The sequence below is a fragment of the Trichomonascus vanleenenianus genome (genome assembly GCF_965637985.1).
Source record: "Trichomonascus vanleenenianus strain CLIB 3782 genome assembly, contig: TRVA0_005S, whole genome shotgun sequence".
Classification (NCBI taxonomy): Eukaryota; Fungi; Ascomycota; class Dipodascomycetes; order Dipodascales; family Trichomonascaceae; genus Blastobotrys; species Blastobotrys vanleenenianus.
In genome coordinates, this window is record NW_027481882.1 from 97,596 (window position 1) to 118,187 (window position 20,592).

The 20,592-nt window shown below is 52.4% G+C and overlaps 10 protein-coding genes across 10 annotated transcripts; 5 read left to right on the forward strand and 5 right to left on the reverse strand.

The window, feature by feature from the left end:
* Positions 1-613: 613 nt before the first annotated feature.
* On the forward strand, positions 614-2,133 carry SHM1 (glycine hydroxymethyltransferase SHM1; the record flags this gene model as incomplete). The annotated part of the gene is made up of 2 exons (XM_076682845.1): positions 614-670; positions 721-2,133. The coding sequence occupies 2 exons, from the start codon at positions 614-616 to the stop codon at positions 2,131-2,133; spliced, it is 1,470 nt and encodes a 489-aa protein (XP_076542820.1).
* A 556-nt stretch (positions 2,134-2,689) lies between these two features.
* Positions 2,690-3,967, forward strand: TIM54 (Tim22-complex subunit TIM54; the record flags this gene model as incomplete). Its single annotated transcript, XM_076682846.1, has 1 exon — positions 2,690-3,967. One exon carries the CDS (start codon positions 2,690-2,692, stop codon positions 3,965-3,967), a length of 1,278 nt encoding a protein of 425 aa, XP_076542821.1.
* A 527-nt stretch (positions 3,968-4,494) lies between these two features.
* Positions 4,495-5,811, reverse strand: UBP10 (ubiquitin-specific protease UBP10; the record flags this gene model as incomplete). Its single annotated transcript, XM_076682847.1, has 1 exon — positions 4,495-5,811. The coding sequence occupies one exon, from the start codon at positions 5,809-5,811 to the stop codon at positions 4,495-4,497; it is 1,317 nt and encodes a 438-aa protein (XP_076542822.1).
* Positions 5,812-6,729: 918 nt separating this feature from the next.
* SPB1 (27S pre-rRNA (guanosine2922-2'-O)-methyltransferase) lies at positions 6,730-9,278 on the reverse strand (the record flags this gene model as incomplete). Its single annotated transcript, XM_076682848.1, has 2 exons — positions 6,730-9,156; positions 9,210-9,278. 2 exons carry the CDS (start codon positions 9,276-9,278, stop codon positions 6,730-6,732), a joined length of 2,496 nt encoding a protein of 831 aa, XP_076542823.1.
* A 234-nt stretch (positions 9,279-9,512) lies between these two features.
* MTR4 (ATP-dependent RNA helicase MTR4) lies at positions 9,513-12,758 on the forward strand (the record flags this gene model as incomplete). Its single annotated transcript, XM_076682849.1, has 1 exon — positions 9,513-12,758. One exon carries the CDS (start codon positions 9,513-9,515, stop codon positions 12,756-12,758), a length of 3,246 nt encoding a protein of 1,081 aa, XP_076542824.1.
* Positions 12,759-12,987: 229 nt separating this feature from the next.
* On the reverse strand, positions 12,988-14,190 carry PBR1 (putative oxidoreductase; the record flags this gene model as incomplete). The annotated part of the gene is made up of 1 exon (XM_076682850.1): positions 12,988-14,190. One exon carries the CDS (start codon positions 14,188-14,190, stop codon positions 12,988-12,990), a length of 1,203 nt encoding a protein of 400 aa, XP_076542825.1.
* Positions 14,191-14,365: 175 nt separating this feature from the next.
* On the forward strand, positions 14,366-15,724 carry IPI3 (chromatin-binding/pre-rRNA-processing protein IPI3; the record flags this gene model as incomplete). The annotated part of the gene is made up of 1 exon (XM_076682851.1): positions 14,366-15,724. The coding sequence occupies one exon, from the start codon at positions 14,366-14,368 to the stop codon at positions 15,722-15,724; it is 1,359 nt and encodes a 452-aa protein (XP_076542826.1).
* Positions 15,725-15,860: 136 nt separating this feature from the next.
* Positions 15,861-17,285, reverse strand: HSM3 (Hsm3p; the record flags this gene model as incomplete). Its single annotated transcript, XM_076682852.1, has 1 exon — positions 15,861-17,285. One exon carries the CDS (start codon positions 17,283-17,285, stop codon positions 15,861-15,863), a length of 1,425 nt encoding a protein of 474 aa, XP_076542827.1.
* A 620-nt stretch (positions 17,286-17,905) lies between these two features.
* On the reverse strand, positions 17,906-18,247 carry TRVA0_005S01200 (SNUT3/LISCH7 family protein; the record flags this gene model as incomplete). Its single annotated transcript, XM_076682853.1, has 1 exon — positions 17,906-18,247. One exon carries the CDS (start codon positions 18,245-18,247, stop codon positions 17,906-17,908), a length of 342 nt encoding a protein of 113 aa, XP_076542828.1.
* A 994-nt stretch (positions 18,248-19,241) lies between these two features.
* CHM7 (phosphatidic acid-binding protein CHM7) lies at positions 19,242-20,570 on the forward strand (the record flags this gene model as incomplete). The annotated part of the gene is made up of 1 exon (XM_076682854.1): positions 19,242-20,570. The coding sequence occupies one exon, from the start codon at positions 19,242-19,244 to the stop codon at positions 20,568-20,570; it is 1,329 nt and encodes a 442-aa protein (XP_076542829.1).
* Between the last annotated feature and the right edge of the window lie 22 nt (positions 20,571-20,592).

A 20,592-nucleotide genomic window follows, 5' to 3' on the forward strand; every position in this document is an offset into this window, starting at 1 on the left:
GATGATAATTATGATGGCGCAGATGCTGAGTCGGGCCTCTATAGGTAGGCGGCCCCACTGATGAGATGGTTTCTCCCAGCAAGCGAAATCTGCGCCTTCGGCAGAGCGGACAATCACTGAGTACAGTACTATCCAGAGACGCAAGGAGACAGATGCGGGGGAGATAGAGCACTGAGTTCGCGATAGCCGTGCGGTGCATTCGAGCACCGTGTTCTACCCTTTGACAGCGTGCTCCATCTCCGGCTACGACGGATGATTTTGACAGAATAAAAAGGAATCTGCCCAAGAAAATAGGCCAAGAACGCCGAATACTATTCAATTTCCTCTGACTAGTATATATGGTACAATTTGCTAACCTGTAGCCCCATATAGAAATATAACGGCGGCCAGCGAAAGCGGCTCGAATATCTCCGATGACTGGTGGTGGTCCCCGAGTCAGCGAATAAAACCGTCCCAGCCCGGTGATTTTTCGAAACATCCACTCCCCCACCAGGTTGCATCCATACCGATTGACAAAGTACCCGGGTAAACCCGCACTGAGTAGCATCCTCCAGCTGATAGTTATAAATACCTAGTCGTTCAACCGATTTTTTTCATTCCAGTCACCACGACAATGCTTTCGCTCCGAACCTCTTCCCGACTCTCTCGAACGCTGCCGCTGACGGCTCGAGTAAGTGACTCTTTTCCGAGTAACATCAATTGACTAATAGAAATATTTAGCGAGCGTATGCCTCGTTCACCAACCAGGAGCTCATCTCCAAGCCAGTAGGTGTCGTTGACAAGGAGGTCGCCGACATCGTGTCGCGAGAGCGACAGCGACAGAAGGAGTCTATCACTCTGATCCCTTCCGAGAACTACACTTCCAAGGCTGTCATGGACGTGCTTGGCTCTGAAATGCAGAACAAGTACTCTGAGGGCTACCCAGGGGCCCGATACTACGGTGGTAACCAGTTCATTGACCAGGGTGAGCGATTGTGCCAACAGCGAGCCCTCGACGCGTTCGGCCTCAGCCCAGAGGAGTGGGGCGTCAACGTCCAGCCTCTCTCTGGCGCTCCAGCCAACCTCTACGCCTACTCCGCCGTCATGGAGGTTGGTGACCGGCTCATGGGTCTTGATCTGCCACATGGCGGTCACTTATCGCACGGCTACCAGACCCCGTCCAAGAAGATCTCCATGATCTCCAAGTACTTCCAGACCATGCCATACCAGCTTGACGAGTCCACCGGCTTGATTGACTTTGAAGCCCTTGAGAAGACCATTAAGCTCTTCCGACCAAAGGTTCTGGTTGCCGGCGCCTCGGCCTATGCGCGATCCATGGACTGGGAGCGATTCCGAAAGATTGCTGACTCCGTTGGCGCATACTTGCTCTCGGACATGTCGCACACCTCTGGTCTCGTTGCTGCTGGCGTTGCGCCGTCGCCCTTCCCACACTCTGATATTGTCACGACCACCTCGCACAAGTCTCTGCGAGGCCCACGAGGCGCCATCATTTTCTTCCGAAAGGGCGTCCGATCTGTCAACAAGAAGGGCAAGGAGATCATGTACGACCTTGAGGACAAGATCAACTTCTCCGTCTTCCCGGGTCACCAGGGTGGTCCACACAACCACACCATCACCGCCCTCGCCGTTGCATTGGGTCAGGCCCGAACTCCGGAGTTCAAGGAGTACCAGCATAAGGTCGTTGAGAACTCCAAGCTGTTTGCCGACGAGCTCAAGAAGCTTGGCTACACTTTGGTCTCCGGCGGTACCGACAACCACTTGGTCCTCATTGACCTCAAGCCAAACGGCATTGACGGTGCCCGAGTCGAGACCATTCTTGAGCTTATTAACATTGCTGCTAACAAGAACACTGTCCCAGGTGACAAGTCTGCTCTTGTTCCAGGCGGCCTGCGAGTGGGCACCCCAGCCATGACCACCCGAGGCTTTGGCCCGGAGGAGTTCAAGAAGGTTGCCAGCTACATTGACCGAGCTGTCAAGATTGCTTCCGAGATCAAGAAGGAGGCTCTTGGCAAGGGTGAGAAGACCAAGCTTGCTGACTTCCGATCCCTTGCTGAAGGCCGATCGGATGTTGAAGCTCTCAAGAAGGAGGTCACTGACTTTGTCTCCGCCTACCCAGTCCCAGGCGAACTTTAGAAAATGTAACTTACAACCTGTAATGAATGTTTGATGATCTTAATTTTCAGCATCAATGCTTTCTATGAGCTATTCTAAGTTTTATTCTCCACACTTGTACTGGGTGCTAATTGTAATGGTTAAGCGTGGGACATAAACGGCTAATGGACCAGATCACTTGTGTAATGTGTCATTTCTATCTATTCAATTATACATATCATTTTTATCCATTCGATGCTATTATATACAACCAATTCCATACTCAGTTGGACAACTACTGTATACTAACTCTTTAGCCACTATCGAGAAGGAGCTGTATATTTTTCTCGTGTAGTTACCCGGTACTCCTGTGATGTTGCATCACGGTAGTCCTCAGACACTAAAATTCCATTGAAGAACCGATTGGTTCGTTCAGCCTGGTTGCTACCTCTTGTTGCCATTAAGGCTACTTGCTACTACCGTTGCTCGCAGGGATTCTTGGCAAACTGGAATACCCGTAGTGAAGGTGGAGTGCGCGGCTGGGACCAATGAAAAATTAAAATTTAGAAGCACGGGGATCCCATACCATACAAGCAGAATGGACAGTAAACCCGCCGAAAAGGCTGCTGGAAAGGCTGCTGACACGGCCAAGAAGTCGAAGGGCTTTTCCCACCCGGCACTGACTGCCATGGGCATCCCACGACTTCGAATTCCCTCTCGAAATTGGCTCATTTTCTGGGCCGTCACCGGAAGTCTTGCCGGCATGATCTTGTACGACCGACGAGAGCGAAAGAGAGTGCGAGAGGCTTGGAAGGACAAGGTCTCCTTCATGGCCCACGAGAAGATGGAGCCCCTGCAGATGCCGCGGAAGGTCAAGGTGTACATCGCCCCTCCACCCGGTGACTACCTGGACAGTTCACTGCAGCATTTCCGTAACTACATCAAGCCCCTTCTCACGGCCTCTGCGACGGACTATGAGTTGTTGAGCGAGAGCCGACAGGGCGAGATTCGTGCGCAGGTTGCCGAGGAGATCAGAAATAAGCGACGGGCACAGCTTGGCCTGCCGACGACCAGGGCCCACAAGGACGAACTAGACGAAAAGGTTGAATCCAAGCTGACATATGACAATACTGGCGGTGTTATCTGCGTGGGTCGAGGAGCTTACAAGGAGTACATTAGCGGCCTTCACGAAGGGTGGCTTGGTCCACTGGAACAGCCCCAGCCGGCTCCAAAGGTCGAGGAGACAGAAGTGCTCCCTTCAAGCACGGAGCAGGCGACAAGCGAGTTCTCCAGCGGCGAAGCTCCTCCGGCAGGCGAAGCACCAGTCCAGACTGCTACTGTGGACGATGAGGCTGCTGAGTTCCCGGACCGGGCGAAGGATATGAGGGATATCCACGGGTACCCTGACTCTGAGAAGAAGTCGGAGAAAAGCGATGAGGACGACGAAGACAAGAAGAAGCCGATTCCAAAGCCATATATCATGCTGGGACGTTATGAAGACATTGACTACCCGGCAGAGTTTGAGCGGGCCGTCATGTTGAATAACGTTAGCGACCCAATTGCTGCCATCACGCACCCGCATCTCAGTGGGTTCCTCAACATCCCACGACGTATGTACCGGTTCTTTACTCAGCGACAGCTGGCCGAGCAGATATGCGCCGAGGCGGCTAATGTCGTGTATGCTGAGTCACGGCCGTTTGAGAAGAGCGACGTCGATGCCTGCATTGCCGAGGAGCTTGAATGGCCCAACAAGTGGAAGCAGAAGGGCATAGATCGAAAGTCTGAGTGGATGCAGGAGTTCACCGTCGACGAGCGGCTAGAATCCGCCCTGCGGATGTACAAGAGCCCTGAAGAGAAACCATGGGCTTCTGAGTAAAACTCTATAACCTGTATATACATGTGTAGCATAGTGCATTTTTTGACCTGACAGTTTCACGCCCAAATTGATTAGCTCTGCCAAGTGGTGTTGCCTGGGAAGGGTAACGGGGACTTTGTTACAGCGTTAAAAAAAGTTTACAACTGCGCCGTAACCGGAGGCAGCAAGCTTGTTACCAGTTGCCGTGTACCGGTAAACTTACCTCTCATCATTGCTGCCTTTTCCAACGCCCGCCTGGTTACACTGCGGTGCTCCCAGCAGTTCAGCAGAGTCTACACAGTACCATTTTAGTAGTTACAAGTGCAAAACCAAGTACAGCCTGGTAACAACGTAACCTACGGAACAGAGCAGTTACTGGTACAAACAGGATTCGGTAACAGCGTAACAAAAACTGTAGCTAGACGTAACAAGTCAAGCAGTAACGCAGGAAACCCGGTGTAACATGTCAAGCAAAAATGTGGGTTGTTAGTCATTAATTAGCATTCTATCGCATCTAACTGGCACTCAATGCCAAAGTAATAAATAAATTATGCCTTCTTTGCCCGCTTCTTGGCGCCAAAGATCTTGTCAATAGCCTCCCCGGCGTCTTCCTCCACCGGGCGCTTGACACCATTGGTAGTCTGCGGAACATCAAGAGCCTTTTTCACTGGCTGGGGTTCCTTTTCGGTAATCCTGGAGTACACCAGCATGTACGCCGAGCCCTCCTTGAGCACCTGCTGCTCGCGGATCGAGCGCACCATCTCGTCGTCAAACTCGAACCACGAGTCCTCCGACTGCTTACAGTATGCAATGTAGTGCCCGCTCGACACGGACCGCCCCTCGTGGACAACAACTCCAATGAGCTCGTACCGTGCTGGCTCGCCGTGCAGCGTGTACTTGGTCAGGTCCAGCTCCACCGGATACAACAGCGGGTCCTGCACTTTCTGTGACCGGTTGCCCTTGAACTTGAATCGCTTGAGGTGCACCGGCAGGTACTCCGGAGCAGACTCGATGCGCGAGTGCTTGATCGCCTGCGTCATCTTATTGCACTTGTCGCACTTGTACCCGGTTTTTTCGTCCTCGACGCGGATCTTGTCCGTGGCGAAGAAGTGCTTGACGGCATTGTCCAGTGTGTGAGCGTTCTTGGTCGTGTCCTTGGACCCAAACGACACAGACAAGTCATAAAAGTCCTGGTGCGTCGTCGACACATGCTTACAGCCCTCGCAGACGACCCGCTGGTTGATGCTGCCGCCGAAAATGTCGTGGATCACTGAAGAGCTCAGCTTCTTGCCCTTGGGCACAGAGTCCTCCTGGAGCCGCCCGAGCAGCGACATAAAGAACTCGTGCGAGTCCTCCTGCTCCCATGGAGACATCATGCAATTGATGTCGTCGAGCCGAGCAATGAGCTTGTTCTTAGCGTACTTGCCGCGCTTGATCTTGAGCATCCGCTGCTGCAGCTCGCTCAAGTCCTGCGTCACTGAGGAGCGCGACAACTCGCGGTGCTTCCCCGCGGCGACCTCCTCAAGGTAATGGGCCACGGCCGGGACATGCAGCAACACCTGTATCGCCGAGTTCATGTAGCACGTCACGCCGGTGTTGACGAGCCCCACCGAGACGGGCTTCAGCGCGCCCCAGTCCTTGTTGATCCGTGACGGCACCGACTTGGCCCGCGCCGCGGTCGTCTCATTTGGGGCTTGTGGCGCGGAAGCCCCCTTGTTGCGGATGACAATGTAGCTGGAGGGCTTGACCGTGACCGCCTCCGGGTGTCGAGCAGGCACAAACTCCAGCGGATTGTTGACAATCTGCTCGACCGCCGAATTTATCTTGGGGATGACCGTCCCTGCCGATTTCACCTTAACAGACATTGCTAACGGAGAGGGGGACGGAGTAGTTGGTGATGTTCTCTAGCTATATTTATAATATCGGCCAAACAGTGGAAAAACTAACGGAACGACAAGCGACAGCAATGCTGTCTAGGAGCAAAGATAATACCAGGTCTAATCTAAAACGAACCAAAAGGAGCCGGTAGATATTTACCTTTTCCCCCTGTTTAAATTCGTTTGCGATGGCCGAAAAAAAAATTTTTTTTTCCGCCGCGTACAGGATGCAATGTCGGCGCGAGGCACATTGTCTTGTCTGAGCGCCGCATATGTGTCGCCGCATGCCATGGGGCTGTTGGGGCTGTTGGTTCTATATAGTCTGGGCTGCACGTTCTAGAAGATTCACAACCTTGGTAGCAGTCTTTACTACTCGTATTTAGTTTCCAGTGGGGTCTCGAGAGTAGCAGTTGAACTTTAATTGTGCTGTTGCGTGCCTCGAGCTTTCGTTATTCTCAATATATTCAATTGCTATGGCCAAGCTACGATAAACTATGCACAGCCTCAGAGGATATTATTAGTAGTAATCTTTGATTTGTAAACCTACGCGTAGCCTCATAGCGTTATTATTGTGACTAACCTTTGATATGAGTGTTAACCAAGCAAAACTAATTCAGTTGCTACGGCCAAGCTTGCGGTAGTTACGCTGAGCCCCAAGTATGCATGCTCTTCCCCTCCCCACGCAACTTGGGACGCTAAATCTGCCCAAATCCTCCTATAGTCCGTTTTGCGAAGAGTTAGCAGCAAGTCAATTGACCTCCGCGAAGCGGAGCTACGGGGGTTTGCCATGTCAATTGAGGGGCTTGTATATGGGCGCAGCCGTACTGCAGAGAATGGCTTGAGAGCTCCGAAAGAGTAGATTAAAATATATATAACAGTTAATTCATTTTGACGCAGGGCGTACGCTTATCGCCTGCCCTTGGTCTTCTTCTTTTCGATTCGGCGCAGCGAGCGCTGCTCCTTCTTCATCGTACCGTCGACCATCTTGTAACGGCCCTTGACGCCCTTTGGCCGGCCCTGGAGACCCTTGTTGAAGCCCTTGGCGGCAATCAGCTTAACCTTGGGCTTGACCTTCTTGGTGCCGGCCTTCTTCATAAGCTTGGCAATGTCCTCGGCCTTCTCTCGCTCAGATTTGTCAGTGTCACCCAGCAGCAGCTCGCTCTTCTTGCGAATCTTCTCGAGCTTCTTCTGCATCTTGTACTTCTTTCGCGCCTGGGCCTCCTGCACCTTCTTGATAGGCCGGGCATTGAGCGCCTTGAGCTTCTCGCGAATGGCCTCGGCAGCTTCCTTGGTGATCGGCTTCGAAATCTTGGAGTGTTTACGCTCGTCGTCGACAAACCACTCCGGCAGGCCCACCTGGTCGCGGAAGGAGTACTTGTTGTAGCTCTCGTCAATGAGCTTGTGCTTGTTGGTCTGGCCCAGCGCCAGCTGGTGCGCAAGAGTCATCGCCTCAGCAGTGACAATATCCACGCTTGGATTCTTGCCGTCGTTATCAGAGTCCCAGTCGGAGTCATTGTCCTCGTTCGCCACAACCTCGAACCCGGTGTCCTCATCTGAAGACTCCTCGTCGACATCCATCTTGTCATTGCCGTTGCCATTGGCCGTTGTGCCATTAGCCTTGCCATTTACCGTAGCGCTATTAGCCTTGGCATTGCCATTGGCAACAGTACCGCTAGTCTGGGTATTACTGTTTCCGTCAGAAGGAGCCTCATCAACGTCATCAAACAGATCATCATCAAAGAACATGGCAGCCTTTCGCGACAGGCCAGGCTCGCTGCTCTCTCGCAAACTCGTAATCAACTTGTCGAGCTGCTCCTCTTCTTCGTCGTCACTAAACTCGCTGTCACTATCGAGCTCAACGGCGCTGTCGTCATCGCTTTCCTCGCGGTCAGAGAATCCCGTAAACTCATCGTCGCCGTCCTTCTGTCGCGCCAGCTTAGCCTCGTACTTGGAATCTCGCTCGGCCTGTCGCTCTTTATAGCTCTGATACATTGAGTCAAGCTGCTCGTCAAGGTTTTCGACGTAGTCGTCACTCTGCTCTCCCGCATTCTCGTCGTCACCGCCAAAGTCCCAGTCTCCTTCTCGTTCAACGTCCTCCTTAGAGAAGACCATGCTCTTCTTACCCTTGGCCAGGGCGTTGAGCTTGCCAGTACGCTCCGCATGCTTAAGGTTGAAGAGAGACTCTCCACCTTGCTGGCCGGCCTCAATGCCAATGTCCATCGACCGCATGAAACCCATCTGCATTCGCCGCATCTCCTTCTGCTTCTGCTCGTGCGACTTACGCTGCTCTCGCTTCTTCTTGGCAATCTCCTTCTCCTGCAGCTCCTGCAGCTCGCGGTTGATCTTCTCCTCCTCGTCAAGCTCCTCCACCTCTACTGTTTTTTCCTCGTCCTCCTCCTTGTCGTCGAGCTCGAGATACTCTCGCATTCGCTTTCGCCACTTGAGAATGTTTCTGAACTCCTTCTTACCAAGGACCTTGAGGTCCTTAAAGCACTCCAAGAGCTCGTCGGTGGTCTCCTTGAGCTTCTTGATGGGTTTCAGCTCCGGCTCCTTGGTCACATCAAAGGTCAGCTCGTTCATGGAACCGAGGCACTGAATGGGGTCTAGATGCTTGATGAACTCCAGCGCGCTCATGGTGTGGAACTGAGTGTAGTCGTTCTCCTCGTAACCGTCTCGTTTTCGGATCTTTTTCTCCGGGTTGAAGATCTTGGCATTGTAGTTGGGATTCGGGTCCTGCAGCTCCTCAAACACGTACTTGGGGTCGAGCAGCCGCGGATCGATCTTCTTTGGTGCCTTGAACCCGCGACACACGACAAAGATCTCAGCAGATACATTTCGTGAGGACGGCGGCTTGGTCGCCTCGACTCGCTCGAAAAACTGCTGGAACACCCACAGAAGACTATTGTAGTCCTTGGATCTGAAAACCTTGGTAACAAACACGCCGCCCTTGATCAGGAACTCGACAGCCAGCTTGAGCGACTGCAGCGTCAGCTCGGACTGCGTGAAGGCATCCTGCGTCCACGCCATACCCACGTTCGGGGCACCATCGTGCATGACAGTGTCGGCCTTCCACGTCTTCATGTACCCTCGCAACTGCTGCCGGCAGTGATCTGTGGTAATATCAGACTGGAAGGTAATGACATTGGGCAGAGGCTTGATCGGGGCCAAATCAACGCCAATAATCAGCGAGTTGACGGCACACAGATTCGACGCAACCTGACACCACGAGCCTGGAGCAGCACACAAATCAATAACACACTTGGAGTTCTCCAGAAAGTGGCCAAACTTCTGGTTGATCTGGATGATTTTGAACGAAGATCTCGCTCGGTAGCCCTATATCCCCTGCGGTTAGCTTCTCTTTTCACTACAGCCAGCATAATACGTACCTTCTCCTTGGCCAGCCGGTAGTAGTGGTCTAATCGACCTTTACCAAACTTCTTCTGAGCCTTACCCATGCTTCCGCTCTATCTTTTAAATGCAAATTCAGGGAAATCTGGTTAGAAAAGTGAAATATTTCACCGGTTTATCAGCTAGTTGAGTTGTAAAACCTAACCCTGATAAAAATTATTTTAAAAATTTCTATGCCTGCGCGCGCACTATGGCGAATGAAAAATTGGCCTTTTCAGTCGTTAGAAGGTCAGTGATTGTGATTCAATCTTTGAAATCTGTGATTTGATTTATTGAATATCATGGAAGAAGACGACTTGTTTAGTGTCTTCACCGAGGAGCCTGCCAAGGCACCGGAGACGGCGCCTGCCGGTGGCGATAAGAAGAAGCCCCAGGCAGAGAAGAAGAAACGACAGCACTCGCCAGACAGCCAGTCCTCCCAGTCTTCCAACGATAAGAGCAACGATATCGCCAAAACGAAGTCAAATAACAAGCCTAATGGCAAATTGGAAGCCAAGAGTAGGTCTTCCAAGAAGAACAAAACGGATGAGGAGCCCAAGCCTGTGGTGACTGACTCGTTTGAAGAGGAGGCCCAGCGTAAGGTGTCGGGTGCCGCTGGACTGCAGCAGAAGGCTGAAGAGGAACAGGTAGTCCTGAGGCACCAGCTGCGCCACCAGGTCGCCCTTCCGCCAAACTATGACTATGTGCCAATTGCCGAGCACAAGTCGACTAACCCGGCGCGGGTGTACCCCTTTACCCTTGATCCGTTCCAATCCACTGCCATTGCGTCGATTGAGCGGAACGAGTCGGTGCTTGTGTCTGCGCACACCTCTGCCGGTAAGACCGTGGTGGCAGAGTACGCCATTGCTCAGAGTCTGCGGGCTAAACAGCGGGTCATTTACACCTCGCCAATCAAGGCCCTGAGTAACCAGAAGTATCGAGAGCTGCTGGCTGAGTTCCAGGACGTGGGATTGATGACCGGTGATGTCACCATCAACCCAGACGCCAGTTGTCTTGTCATGACCACGGAAATTCTGCGATCCATGCTTTACCGGGGCTCGGAGATCATGCGTGAAGTGGCCTGGGTAATTTTCGACGAGATCCATTACATGAGAGACAAGGAGCGTGGTGTGGTATGGGAGGAGACGATCATCTTGCTACCTGATAAGGTGCGGTACGTCTTCCTGTCTGCTACCATCCCCAATGCTATGCAGTTTGCCGAATGGATTTGCAAGATCCACAGCCAGCCCTGCCACGTTGTGTACACGAACTTCAGACCTACTCCGCTTCAGCACTACTTGTTCCCCGCCGGTGGCGACGGTATCAACATGGTCGTCGACGAAAAGGGCGTGTTCCGCGAGGAGAACTTCCAGCGGGCTATGGGCTCTCTGGGCTCCAAGATGGGCGATGACCCGGCATCGATCAACTCCCGTGGCAAGAAGAAGGGCGAGACCCACAAGGGCGGTAAGAAAGACGTGCCTGACATCTACAAAATCATCAAGATGATTATGGTGAGGAATTACAACCCCGTAATTGTGTTCAGCTTCAGCAAGCGTGAGTGCGAGGCGCTGGCGCTGCAAATGAGCAAGCTCGATTTCAACAACGAGGATGAGCACGACATGATCAATAAGGTCTTCAAGAACGCCGTGGGCCAGCTTGCCCCGGCCGACCAGGACCTGCCTCAGATCAAGAATCTCTTGCCACTGTTGCGACGGGGTATCGGCATCCATCACTCCGGTTTGCTACCTATTCTCAAGGAAGTCATTGAGCTGCTCTTCCAGGAAGGCCTCATTAAGGTTCTTTTTGCGACAGAGACCTTCTCCATTGGTCTGAATATGCCGGCCAAGACGGTCGTGTTCACCAACGTGCGAAAGTGGGACGGTAAGGAGTTTAGATGGGTTTCCGGCGGTGAATACATTCAGATGAGTGGTCGTGCCGGTCGACGAGGTTTGGATGACCGAGGTATTGTCATTCTTATGATTGATGAACAGATGGAGCCGGCTGTCGCTAAAGGTATGGTCAAGGGCGAAGCTGACCGACTAGATTCGGCGTTCCATCTCTCGTACAACATGATTCTTAATCTTTTGCGAGTCGAAAACGTCTCGCCCGAGTTTATGCTGGAAAAATGTTTCTTCCAGTTCCAAAACGGTGCCAAAGTACCGGCTCTGGAGAAGGAGCAAGCTCTTTTGGAGTCGCAGCTGGATGAGGTCCAGATTGCCGACGAGACTACCATTAAAGAATACTACGATATCCGACAGCAGCTGAGCTCGTACGAAAACGATATAAGACACGTCATTACCCATCCGTCGCACTCGATCAACTACCTGCAGCCAGGGCGTCTTGTTAAGGTGACGGTTGATGACAAGATAGCCAAGGATCGACCAAGCATAGAGTTTGGATGGGGTATCGTGCTTGGGTTCAACAAGCGAAAGAAGCCACAGCGGAACGCTAACGTAACCTTCACCGACCACGAGTCGTACATCGTTGATGTGTTGCTGCACGTTGCGTCAACCTCGCCGGTCCATCTCCTGAGAAAGACAGACCCCAAGCTGGTCGCTGGCGTCAAAGCACCAGAGGAGGGAGATACGGGCAAGTATGAAGTGCTCCCAATCACCCTCGACTCAGTCGTTGAGATGAGCTCGATTAGAATAAAGGTTCCGAAGGACATGGGCTCCGCTAATACGCGTAAGTCGACGTTCCGGGCTATTTCACAGGTTAAGGAGCGATATCCAGACGGCGTCCCTCTCCTAGATCCGATAGAGAACATGAAGATCCAGGACGATTCGTTTATGAAGCTCGTTCGCAAGGTCGAAGTCCTGGAATCGAAGCTGGCTACTAACCCTCTAAAGTCTTCGTCGCGGTTGCCAGAGTTGTACACCGCGTACTCTAACAAGGTGAGTCTGCAGAACAACATCAAGGCGGTGAAGAACAAGATTCAAGAAGCACGAGCCATCTTGCAGCTGGATGAACTCAAGTATCGAAAGCGAGTGCTGCGACGACTGCATTTCACCACCGAGAGCGATATTGTTGACATCAAGGGGCGTGTCGCGTGCGAGATTAGCAGTGGTGATGAGCTGCTGCTCACTGAGCTCATTTTCAATGGTACATTCACTGAGCTCACTCCAGAACAGTGTGCTGCTCTTCTCAGCTGCTTCGTGTTTGACGAGAAGACAAAGGAGGCCCCTGCACTGAGAGCCGAGCTGAAGCAGCCGCTGCAGGCGCTCCAGGTCATGGCCAAGAACATTGCCAAGGTATCCAAGGAGTGCAAGCTCGAGATCACCGAGGACGAATATGTGCAGTCCTTCCGAAGCGAGCTGATGGAGGTTGTATTCGAGTGGGCCAAAGGCGCCACTTTTGCGCAGATCTGTAAGATGACCGATGTCTACGAGGGCAGTTTAATTCGAATGTTCAGGCGACTTGAGGAGCTGCTCAGACAGATGGCCCAGGCCGCCAAGACCATTGGCAACGAAGAGCTCGAGACCAAGATGGAAAAGGCGATGGAGCTCATCAAGAGAGATTTGGTTTCCGCCGCAAGCTTGTATTTATAGAGAACTATTAATATTTCGCATCCGCTCTTCTCAGCAGCAAGGCGTCCATTCTACGCTACTTAGTATTGGCAATGCAGTCCCTTCCACGTTATTCAATATTGTCGTAGTAGTCCAATCCATGTTACTCAGTATTGGCGTAGCAGCCCAATTCAAGGATGGTGTTGGGGAACTGATGTGCACACCGTGTGGCGTATTACAAGATCAGATATATATACAACTGTAAGGATATTTAATTCTGGTTCTTCGTTTTCCGCTTGCGAGATGAGCCATTAGCCGTACTTGGCTTGGCACTTGCAGCCGAAGAATTGGCAGATGCAGTAGATTCAGAGGCATTCTCCTTGCGCATTCGGGCTAAAACTGCCTTCTTCTCCACGTCCAGCACAAACTTCTCCGTATAATCATACAGCTCCTTCTGGAGCGCCTCATCTGACAGTTCCTTCCGCGGCGGGCGGTCGCGAACCCTGCAATTGGAGACATACTCCGTGTCGTGAAGATTCGGCTTCTCAAGCGGAGACATACACGCGTAGAGAACCGACTGGGCGCCATCCATCGAGGTCATCAAAAACAGCCACCATATTGGCCACAACAGCAGATACACCACCAGTCCGAAAACAGAGCCAAACGAAACGAACCGCTTGAAACTCGGAGAGCGCATCATGCCCGGGTCGACGACCCTCACCAGCGTGTTTACGGGCAGCTTGTCCTTGCGTTCGTACGAATTGAGCCTCCTCTGGAATTCGCACGCAAACATGGTCAGAGCCAGCTTTGACGCGCCGAGTACCCGCCACGATCGGTACTGTGGGTACCCTCTGTTCGTAAACTCGAGGTCGTTGATATCAAAATCAGCCATAACCGATGCTACACAGTTCGTTAGAACGATACGCACGTCACGATCAGGGGGCTGAGACCGGAAGGACGGCAGCAGCAGCGTCAACAGGTGGTAGTGCCCCAAGTAGTTGATCTGGAGATGCTCTTCTACGCCATCCTGGGTCGCCCTACGCGGTACCGACGGCGGTATGGCCGTCCCGGCACAGCACACGACCATGTCCAGCCTCCGCGGAGGCGAATTATCCAGCCAACGCGTGGCAAACTTCCTCACCGAGTACAGGCTGCCAAGGTCGCATTCTTCGGCATAGACCATTATGTTGCCGGTCAACTCCCGTAGGTCCTCTATGTAAGTCTGGAGCCAGCCATCTTCGGTACTGCGCACCAGTAGGATGACCTGGGCGCCCCGGAAAGCCAGCTCTTTGGCCACAGCGGCACCCAATCCCGAGGTGCCGCCCGTCACCATGACTACTCTTCCATGGAGCTGTCGCTCCCACGTGTTGGTCGTGCCTGTGAAATAGTACTTGATCAAGCCCAGCGCGGCCAGGGAGGGCCCATACGTCTTGATCTTTTCCCACTGCGGGATGGCCGCTGTGCCATCTTGCATTACACTCCTCAGGAATTCCACTGGCATTTCGCGTCTACTTGACCACTGTGTCGTCGTTCGACTTCGCCAGCTGGCAGAGATGTAATGTGTGTTAATCGGACAGCCGCACGGCTGTGCAGGCGGAAAAATTATTTCGCCGTTGAAAATTTCACTTCGTTATCGCATCAATTAGACAATGCTCCAGGAGGTGCTATACTACGGATCGAACACGGGCAAGCCTGTGAACGACCAGCGCGGGACTACGGAGCAGATCATCACCGCGGTGGACCTGTTTTCGAGCACCCCCGTGGCCCAGTACAAGCGGACGACGTCGCCTAAGAGTGGCATCCAGATCACGTCGTCGCACATATTTGCATTACAGAATGAACAGGCCCAGCTGCTGATATTCCAGCTCAGCAAGGAGGCCTCGACCCAGAAGATCATTCTGCCCGAGAAGATGAGCTGCCTGGCGGTGTCGCCGAACCAGACCTATCTGGCTGCGGGCGCCCAGTCGGGCAGGCTCCTGATCTGGGAATTGCAGTCGGGAAACCTCCTGTTTGAGCAGGATGTTCATTACCAGGGCATCTCATGCCTTCAATTCTCCGAGGACGAGAGCGTTTTGGTCACGGGAGGGCAAGACGCCCGGGTCATGGCATGGTCGGTGCTGGAGCTTGTGTCCATGGCGCGAGAGCAGTCCGTGCGCCCGATTCACTCGTGGACCGATTCAGCAAATGCTATTTCGGATCTGAGGATTAGTTTCGGGACGGTCCAAGAGGCACGGGTGTACGCGACCTCAGAACAGGCCATTCGGTGCTACGATCTGCGCAGCGGACAGCTGCTGACTACTTTCCTGGTTTCCAATGAGATTTCTACCATTGAGATCGACCCGGCAGAGAGAGCGCTCTACGCTGGTCTCATAGACGGTAACATCCAGGTTGTCAATCTTTACGAGTTTGTGGCTGGGGGCCTTCTCGAGGCGGTGGGCGGCGGCCGACGCATCATTACGCGCGTAGACGATATCGAGAAGTCGTCGCTGTACGGCCAACATAGTGGCGCCGTGACGGCCATGAGTCTTTCGTACGATGCGTCACTACTGGTCTCGGGTGATGCCGAGGGCAACGTGTTTGTGTGGGAGCTGGCATCGAAACAGGTCATCAAGCGACCGAAGAAGCACACCGGGCCTATTTCACATGTGGCGACTAGAGTGCAGAAACCACAGACATACCAGGAGAAGCAGCTGGCTTCGCACACCCACCAGGATCTGTTCCCAGTGCTGAAGCGAGTCAACGACCATTCGGCGAGAAAGGCGCATGATCTGTGGGTACGCATCCAGGCACCCTCCATAGAGGAGACAGCTATTAGCACGCCGGAGTCCATACTAGCAAATGTTGAGCTCGTCCGGTCGCAGGCGGGGCAGTTTATGGGTGAAAACACACAGAGCGGGCTGCAGGCGAAAGTACAGCAGCTGGAGGGCGACCTCGACACACTTTACAAGCATTATAATGACCTCAAGGACGTTCATGAGCAGCTCTGGGGGCTGTACGTCAAGAAATAATCCTCCATCACGCTACAACATGCTACAATTGAAAGTAGTTCATTATGTATGACATTAATTTACGATTAACGTTACTAGCACTCCGCTACAATTGAATGCATGTCGCCAAAATATAGCAGAAGTGAAGGGCAGATAATTATTGGCCAGTCTCATCGGTGATTCTCACTCCTGGGGCAGTCTTGGATCCCTCGCCATAAATAATTCTTCGGTACAACTCCTTAAGGCCACCCAGCCACGGCCCCAGTTCTGCCGGAGGACGGTCGAGCAGCTTCTCAATGGCCTGTCTCCTAAACGCCAGTACATCCAGGTCGTTGATATCCTCGTTTTCCAGCAGCTTCGTCATGAGCTTGGGTCGTTGAGTCAGCAGATCGTGTCTCCCCCAGTTTGTCGAGGCCAGGGCACCAATCATGACCATAATCTCCAGCAGCGGCAGCTCAAGTACTTTGTCAGCGTCCAACCTTAACAACGAATAAGCGCCTTGGTGGAGCACAAACTTCCTCACGGCCCTGACGGTCTTTGCTTTGATTCGTATTGTAGAGATGATCTCTGGCCGGTTTTCCACCAGGTACCCTGGGTCAAGGAGCGACAAAAACACGATACCGTCATCCGAATAGTTGTCAATACGGCCTACAATGCCGATATCTTGATCAAACGCGGCAAACGCTTGCGGTCTGTACTTGGACAATGCCCCGAGGAACTCGAATATATCATTGCCCAGGAACATTCTGATTTCTGGATCATCCTTCATCCGTGCATACAACTGGGCAATTGCGTCAAACTGCGGAAGCAGCTCTTCAACGATGATATCATTACTACTAATGCTCGGCAGCAGTTTTGAGTAGAACTGAACTTTGGCCACCACTGCCAGGACGTCACTCATGTCGCAAAGGGTATCTGGCGGGTAGGCGAGCAGGTAGAGCGGGATGTAGTTTGTCTCCGTGTCAAATGGAATCGTCTCGGCGACAATCTCCATCAGCCGCGACTGCAAAATGCCATTGTTTCCGTGGAACACCTCTTTTAGCTGGCCCACGCATGATGGGTCCGTAAACAGCCTTCTACGCACAAGGTCGGCCTTGGCCAGCACGACCACGGCGTGGATAGAAGCATTGGCTACGTCGAACCCATCGCTCTCGTTCAAAGCTAGCCGCAGCAGCAACTCGATAAGAATTGTGTTGGCCACGAGATCTGGCGGGTCGCACGTCTCAATATGCTTCACCCCCATGAGCTGGATCTCCTTGGACCCTTCGACCAGGGCCGCCGCGAATTGGTCCACGTTCACGTACTCAAGCGTCTCCTGGAACTTTAGTCTCTCCAGGATCTTTCCGAGCAGTTTGACCACTGCTGTGTAGTCGTCCAATGGCAGCTGGACGACCTGGGCCAGTTTGGGCAGCAGGGCCGGCACAATCAGCTGCTTGTCAAGCACGACGGTGGACTCCAGGATCGCCACCACCTTGTCCAGCAGCTCAGCATCGACATGCGACGTGTTCTGAAAGACGAGATCTTCCAGGTGCCTGCTGGCGGCACCGATAGTTTCGTTCAAGTTCGTCTTAACCTCTTCCATCTGTGGCAATATTGGTGTGTCGTCGGGGGATCGTGAAGCACGGTGGTCCTCATCACACGGCTGTGAGACAAGCCATCTTACCCTTCCATCACGAGCACCACCCTTCTCCGTAATCAGTAACATTTAGGTAATATCCTCTCTATTATTAGCCGTAGAATTTTCTCTATTATTCGTAGTTGTTTGTCTCTTATCCATGGTACTTTCTCTACTATCCTTTTTACTCCCTCTATTATCTGTCGCACGAATTGATTATCGGCGTATTGAGTGAAATTGCTGTGGATCATCAACGGTATTGCAACCACAGGTACAAGCTACTGTACAGTATTTTGTAACAGACTGTGACGAACTGGTAAGGCTGTTACAAGTTCTGCGACAATGTGACGAATTTCCCCAAGACAATCAACACCTGTAAGCCTGTTACAAAATTACCGTAACAATTTCCTGTCACCAATGTTGCAAGTTTTCATTGCAAACTGTAAGTACAGCAACGCCGTAACAAATTTCTCGTAACAATTGTCGCAACTCTTGATGTTACAAAATACTAGTAACCACCCAATTTTAACGTAGACCAGCCACATTAATGCAATGCTCGCTCTAGGTAACTAATAAATAAAGGCTTATTACTTTCGGCCTCGCTTCTTCTCCGAAGGGGGCGGCGATAGCGCACGGTTGAACCCGCCCTCTCGGTTCATGTACTGTCTGTAGGTTGACGGCTTGACCTTGGACACGCCGCCGATGTCCTTCTGCACTTTCTTGTTCTTGGTCGTATTGAACGAGGAAAATCCCATCATCTGCATCATCAATTCGTTCTCGTCCAGCTGGTTCTCCTCGTTAGGCCGGTCGTTGGGCTCCCTCGATCTCTCTCGAGTGCGCCCACGCTCCTCTTCCTCGTCAGAGTATTTGCCGGCTGGGCCCTTTGGCTTCTGCGGACTGGCCACAGGTGACTGTCGCCGCTCTCTCATCCGCTCGCGAATCTCTGGCGACGGTTTCCTGCGTTCAGATGATCTATAGTCGCGGACGGGCCTGTTGCGGTACTCGGGTGACCTGGACCGAGCCCTAGCTCTATCGCGAGACCGCGAACGCGATCGGTAGGATCTGCTGGGCCTATAGCTTCTCCTGTCCATGAATACCGGCCTTCACTGTCGTCGATTATCGGTTTGATTAAAATATTCCCCAGTCCCGGGTGTCGGTCCCAAACCGACGTGATAACGCAGGGATACGGATATTTGGAATCTGCCAAGCACTAGTACCGTTGTAGATGCCTAATGAAGACTGGAGCGGGGTAGGCGATTGGAATTAACGTTTGTCAGCTCGTTTAAAGGGATTCCAGTATGAATACTATGTGATTCAGCAATCTTTCTAGCATAACTCGTTAAACTACCAAGTACCGGTACCACTGATTTATCCCTGTCTACTGGCTTGAAATTGTTTGGAGCTGAATATGATTTAAAACCTTATCCACTCTAACCTTTTCCTAAATTATCCGGCTAGTCAATATTCAGGTTTAAAGCGGCTGTTCCTAATTACACCTGATGCATAGATTTTCGTCTTGAAATTACGGCAGTTAATATTAACGATTTATGTTCAGCCAACTACTACAACCATCCACTATCCGTAGTAAAAGAGCATCAATCGTAGTCTATAGCTACTGTATATCTGGTTAACGCCAGTTTGCCCAATAAAGCTCGTCTATATCCGGCTACCACAATCCTCTCATAGCAGAGCTACGGGGTCTGGGGCTGGTCCCAGAATTGAATTAATAATCCCACTAAGGTCACACTCTTCAAACTCCTATCATATATCTCCAGATCCAAGTGGTTTCAGAAAGTTAACCGCCAAACGGGAAGGGCCGCCTTGGATAGCATAGCATTGCGGCGTGTGTGTGTTTTGGGTATCGGAGAATTCAAGTGATCTGACATAAATGTAGTGCCGACCTCTACTGGAGGGAAACAGAAGATGGGTGATTTGGCGGCGTTTGTCAGTTCAAACCAACATTTCACTCAGCGGAGGATCCCTTCGCTGTACTCGGACTTCCGCAGGCTCAAGACAGCCAACCGCGACGGCTATGTGGCCAACATTGCGGCGTGGAAGTCCCTCCTGCTCTCTGCAGTTGCTTCCAAGTCCGTCTTTGACGACTGCTCTTGCCTCTCGTCCGGCGAGGGGCTGTTGGATGACCTGTCGACTCCAGGCAACGGGCGTCCCATGGCCATAGACGTCGTGCTCGACGAAATGGTGGCGGAGAAGACAGTGGTGCCGCTCTCACAGTTCCGGTGCCAGAGCCACAGCATATTCGCCTGGAACTGGGGCCTGCGGCCGACTATGTCGTGGGCATTGAGGACCAGTGGTGTGTGGGACACATCGTGGAAATCTGGCGCCAGCGGCAGGCTGCGGCCTGAGAAGTATGTCGTCGTCAAGGCGCTCGACGAAATCGCCATGGCGGCTCTCGACAAGCTCAAAAAGCAAACCTTTGACCTCTCCTCCTACACCCACTCAATCTATTCGAGAGAGATGTTTGGACATGCACTGGGTACGGTCAAAGTGGGCAGCAAGGACGTGGTACTCTCGCCAACCGACGTTGAATGCATTATCACCTATCTCAGTAGAGACAAGCTGCACTGCATTGCGGCTGACAAGACGGTGGTCAAGGTGAGCCTCATGGGAGCCCGTCCGGAGGCTATAACTGAGCAGGACCGTGCCGTGGCAAGTCTGCGCTCGACGGCCGACCAGGTTTCCCGGCGCGTGGACGCTCTGTCGGGGCAGATCAGACAGTGCACATCGCGTGCAAAGAATGCATTGGTGGATAACAACCGTCGTCTGGCGAGGTATGCACTTCAGTCGCGCCACATCGCCCAGGATACCCAGTCAAAGACGCTTGACATGCTATCTAATTTGGAGCATGTCATGAGCCAGATTGACGCTGGTACTAGCCATCTAGAGATTGTAGCGGCGCTCAAATCAGGAGTCACCATCATTGGCAATCTCAACGAGGCTGTAGGTGGTGTCGACCGCGTTGCTGATCTTATGGACAAGATTCGCGACCAGTCTGAGGAGGTTGATGAGATCGGTAAGGAGATCTCACAGTTGTCTGAGGAGGGCATTGACGCAGATGAGATTGACGACGAACTCGCTGCTATGCTCAAGCAGGAAAAGGAGAAACAGCTCGGCCGAATGCCCTCTGTGCCTACCCACGAGCTTCCTCAGGCCGAGTCCGAGACCGATGAGGACCTGTCTGAACAAATGGCGCATTTGAGCACAGAAGACAATAAACAGAAGCTACCAGCATGATAAATATAATCTATAGTATATA